The sequence below is a fragment of the Palaemon carinicauda genome, chromosome 40, assembly GCF_036898095.1.
Source record: "Palaemon carinicauda isolate YSFRI2023 chromosome 40, ASM3689809v2, whole genome shotgun sequence".
Taxonomy (NCBI): Eukaryota; Metazoa; Arthropoda; class Malacostraca; order Decapoda; family Palaemonidae; genus Palaemon; species Palaemon carinicauda.
In genome coordinates this window covers 6,878,222-6,883,221 of record NC_090764.1, presented here as the reverse complement: position 1 = coordinate 6,883,221, position 5,000 = coordinate 6,878,222, and the positions used below count along the sequence as shown (strand labels likewise).

The following is a 5,000-nucleotide window of genomic DNA, read 5'->3' as shown; positions in this document are numbered from 1 at the left end:
TGCTATTATCGTTGCCGTCTACGCAGGCGTCAGGGGCACGTCCACTTCGGATACGCAGCAGTGAGTATAACGTCCTCTGGAGGATTTTAAAGTGTGGTAGGATTTTTGGATTGTATATCAAGAGATGATAATTTCTCATGATGGTAATACTTTTTGGTCAGCAAATTTCTACCTGTCGGTGTTGAATATATAGTTTAGAATGTGCTTCATCTTTCTAATGTAGTTTAGAATATGCTTCATCTTTCTAACATTGTTTAAAATGTGCTTCATCTTTCTGATATGGTTTAGAATGTGCTTCATCTTTCTAATATGGTTCAAATTATGCTTCTTCTTTCTGAAATAGTTCAAAATATGCTTCATCTTTCTAACATATTTTAGAATATGCTTCATCTTTCTAATATAGTTTAGAATAGGCTTCATCTTTATAGCATAGTTTAGAATATGCTTCATTCTAACATAGTTTTAAAAAATGCTTCATCTTTCTAACATAGTTTAAAATATGCTTCATCTTTCTAACATATTTTAGAATATGCTTCATCTTTCTAATATAGTTTAAAATATGCTTCATCTTTCTAACATGGTTTAAAATATGCTTCATCTTTCTAATATAGTTCAAAATATGGTTCCTCTTTCTAACATGGTTTAAAATATGCTTCATCTTTCTAACATGATTTATCATATGCTTCATCTTTCTAACATAGTTTAGAATATGCTTCATCTTTCTAACATGGTTCAAAATATACTTCATCTTTCTAACATAGTTTAACATATGCTTCATCTTTCTATCATAGTTTAATATATGCTTCATCATTCTATTATAGTTTAGAATATGCTTCATCTTTCCAACATGGTTTAAAATATACTTCATCTTTTTAACATAGTTAAACATATGCTTTATCTTTCTAAGTTTAAAATATGCTTCATCTTTCTCCCGTCTTTCATTTCGCCATTCTTCCTCTTCTTCCTTTCACCCGTGTTCCATTTCACCGTTCCTTCCTCTTCTTCCTTTCACCCTTGTTCCACTTCACCATTCCTTCCTCTTCTTCCTTTCACCCTTGTTCCATTTCACCGTTCCTTCCTCTTCTTCCTTTCACCCTTGTTCCATTTCACCGTTCCTTCCTCTTCTTCCTTTCCCCCGTGTTCCATTTCACCGTTCCTTCCTCTTCTTCCTTTCACCCGTGTTCCATTTCACCGTTCCTTCCTCTTCTTCCTTTCACCCTTGTTCCACTTCACCATTCCTTCCTCTTCTTCCTTTCACCCTTGTTCCATTTCACCGTTCCTTCCTCTTCTTCCTTTCACCCTTGTTCCATTTCACCGTTCCTTCCTCTTCTTCCTTTCCCCCGTGTTCCATTTCACCGTTCCTTCCTCTTCTTCCTTTCCCCCTTGTTCCATTTCACCGTTCCTTCCTCTTCTTCCTTTCCCCCGTGTTCCATTTCACCGTTCCTTCCTCTTCTTCCTTTCACCCTTGTTCCACTTCACCGTTCCTTCCTCTTCTTCCTTTCACCCTTGTTCCATTTCACCGTTCCTTCCTCTTCTTCCTTTCCCCCGTGTTCCACTTCACCGTTCCTTCCTCTTCTTCCTTTCCCCCGTGTTCCATTTCACCGTTCCTTCCTCTTCTTCCTTTCCCCCGTGTTCCATTTCACCGTTCCTTCCTCTTCTTCCTTTCACCCTTGTTCCATTTCACCGTTCCTTCCTCTTCTTCCTTTCCCCCGTGTTCCATTTCACCGTTCCTTCCTCTTCTTCCTTTCACCCTTGTTCCAATTCACCATTCCTTCCTCTTCTTCCTTTCCCCCGTGTTCCATTTCACCGTTCCTTCCTCTTCTTCCTTTCCCCCGTGTTCCACTTCACCGTTCCTTCCTCTTCTTCCTTTCCCCCGTGTTCCATTTCACCGTTCCTTCCTCTTCTTCCTTTCCCCCGTGTTCCACTTCACCGTTCCTTCCTCTTCTTCCTTTCCCCCGTGTTCCATTTCACCGTTCCTTCCTCTTCTTCCTTTCACCCTTGTTCCATTTCACCGTTCCTTCCTCTTCTTCCTTTCCCCCGTGTTCCATTTCACCGTTCCTTCCTCTTCTTCCTTTCACCCTTGTTCCATTTCACCGTTCCTTCCTCTTCTTCCTTTCACCCTTGTTCCATTTCACCGTTCCTTCCTCTTCTTCCTTTCACCCTTGTTCCATTTCACCGTTCCTTCCTCTTCTTCCTTTCACCCTTGTTCCATTTCACCGTTCCTTCCTCTTCTTCCTTTCACCCTTGTTCCATTTCACCGTTCCTTCCTCTTCTTCCTTTCTCCCGTGTTCCATTTCACCGTTCCTTCCTCTTCTTCCTTTCACCCTTGTTCCATTTCACCATTCCTTCCTCTTCTTCCTTTCACCCTTGTTCCATTTCACCGTTCCTTCCTCTTCTTCCTTTCCCCCGTGTTCCATTTCACCGTTCCTTCCTCTTCTTCCTTTCCCCCGTGTTCCATTTCACCGTTCCTTGCTCTTCTTCCTTTCCCCCGTGTTCCATTTCACCGTTCCTTCCTCTTCTTCCTTTCCCCCGTGTTCCATTTCACCGTTCCTTCCTCTTCTTCCTTTCACCCTTGTTCCATTTCACCGTTCCTTCCTCTTCTTCCTTTCCCCCGTGTTCCATTTCACCGTTCCTTCCTCTTCTTCCTTTCACCCTTGTTCCATTTCACCGTTCCTTCCTCTTCTTCCTATCCCCCGTGTTCCATTTCACCGTTCCTTCCTCTTCTTCCTTTCCCCCGTGTTCCATTTCACCGTTCCTTCCTCTTCTTCCTTTCCCCCGTGTTCCATTTCACCGTTCCTTCCTCTTCTTCCTTTCACCCTTGTTCCACTTCACCATTCCTTCCTCTTCTTCCTTTCACCCTTGTTCCATTTCACCGTTCCTTCCTCTTCTTCCTTTCCCCCGTGTTCCATTTCACCGTTCCTTCCTCTTCTTCCTTTCCCCCGTGTTCCATTTCACCGTTCCTTCCTCTTCTTCCTTTCCCCCGTGTTCCATTTCACCGTTCCTTCCTCTTCTTCCTTTCCCCCGTGTTCCATTTCACCGTTCCTTCCTCTTCTTCCTTTCCCCCGTGTTCCATTTCACCGTTCCTTCCTCTTCTTCCTTTCCCCCGTGTTCCATTTCACCGTTCCTTCCTCTTCTTCCTTTCACCCTTGTTCCACATCACCATTCCTTCCTCTTCTTCCTTTCACCCTTGTTCCATTTCACCGTTCCTTCCTCTTCTTCCTTTCACCCTTGTTCCACATCACCATTCCTTCCTCTTCTTCCTTTCACCCTTGTTCCATTTCACCGTTCCTTCCTCTTCTTCCTTTCACCCTTGTTCCACTTCACCATTCCTTCCTCTTCTTCCTTTCACCCTTGTTCCATTTCACCGTTCCTTCCTCTTCTTCCTTTCACCCTTGTTCCACTTCACCGTTCCTTCCTCTTCTTCCTTTCACCCTTGTTCCATTTCACCGTTCCTTCCTCTTCTTCCTTTCACCCTTGTTCCATTTCACCGTTCCTTCCTCTTCTTCCTTTCCCCCGTGTTCCATTTCACCGTTCCTTCCTCTTCTTCCTTTCACCCGTGTTCCATTTCACCGTTCCTTCCTCTTCTTCCTTTCACCCTTGTTCCACTTCACCATTCCTTCCTCTTCTTCCTTTCACCCTTGTTCCATTTCACCGTTCCTTCCTCTTCTTCCTTTCACCCTTGTTCCATTTCACCGTTCCTTCCTCTTCTTCCTTTCCCCCGTGTTCCATTTCACCGTTCCTTCCTCTTCTTCCTTTCCCCCGTGTTCCATTTCACCGTTCCTTCCTCTTCTTCCTTTCCCCCGTGTTCCATTTCACCGTTCCTTCCTCTTCTTCCTTTCACCCTTGTTCCACTTCACCGTTCCTTCCTCTTCTTCCTTTCACCCTTGTTCCATTTCACCGTTCCTTCCTCTTCTTCCTTTCACCCTTGTTCCATTTCACCGTTCCTTCCTCTTCTTCCTTTCACCCTTGTTCCATTTCACCGTTCCTTCCTCTTCTTCCTTTCCCCCGTGTTCCATTTCACCGTTCCTTCCTCTTCTTCCTTTCCCCCGTGTTCCATTTCACCGTTCCTTCCTCTTCTTCCTTTCACCCTTGTTCCATTTCACCGTTCCTTCCTCTTCTTCCTTTCACCCTTGTTCCATTTCACCGTTCCTTCCTCTTCTTCCTTTCACCCTTGTTCCATTTCACCGTTCCTTCCTCTTCTTCCTTTCACCCTTGTTCCATTTCACCGTTCCTTCCTCTTCTTCCTTTCACCCTTGTTCCATTTCACCGTTCCTTCCTCTTCTTCCTTTCACCCTTGTTCCATTCCACCGTTCCTTCCTCTTCTTCCTTTCACCCGTGTTCCATTTCACCGTTCCTTCCTCTTCTTCCTTTCACCCGTGTTCCATTCCACCGTTCCTTCCTCTTCTTCCTTTCACCCGTGTTCCATTCCACCGTTCCTTCCTCTTCTTCCTTTCACCCGTGTTCCATTCCACCGTTCCTTCCTCTTCTTCCTTTCACCCGTGTTCCATTCCACCGTTCCTTCCTCTTCTTCCTTTCACCCGTGTTCCATTCCACCGTTCCTTCCTTTTCTTCCTTTCACCCGTGTTCCATTTCACCGTTCCTTCCTCTTCTTCCTTTCATCCGTGTTCCATTTCACCGTTCCTTCCTCTTCTTCCTTTCACCCGTGTTCCATTTCACCGTTCCTTCCTCTTCTTCCTTTCACCCGTGTTCCATTCCACCGTTCCTTCCTCTTCTTCCTTTCACCCGTGTTCCATTCCACCGTTCCTTCCTCTTCTTCCTTTCACCCGTGTTCCATTCCACCGTTCCTTCCTCTTCTTCCTTTCACCCGTGTTCCATTTCACCGTTCCTTCCTCTTCTTCCTTTCACCCGTGTTCCATTTCACCGTTCCTTCCTCTTCTTCCTTTCACCCGTGTTCCATTCCACCGTTCCTTCCTCTTCTTCCTTTCACCCGTGTTCCATTCCACCGTTCCTTCCTCTTCTTCCTTTCACCCGTGTTCCAT

The 5,000-nt window shown here is 45.1% G+C and overlaps 1 protein-coding gene across 1 annotated transcript in view; it reads left to right on the top strand.

The window, feature by feature from the left end:
- The window catches only part of LOC137631678 (uncharacterized), a 32,260-nt gene that overhangs the window by 19,298 nt on the left and 7,962 nt on the right, over positions 1–5,000 (top strand). The window contains exon 5 of the mRNA XM_068363554.1: positions 1–60. This exon is cut by the window's left edge and continues 161 nt beyond it. Coding sequence (XP_068219655.1) covers positions 1–60 — 60 coding nt within the window. The remainder of the gene's footprint in view (positions 61–5,000) is intronic.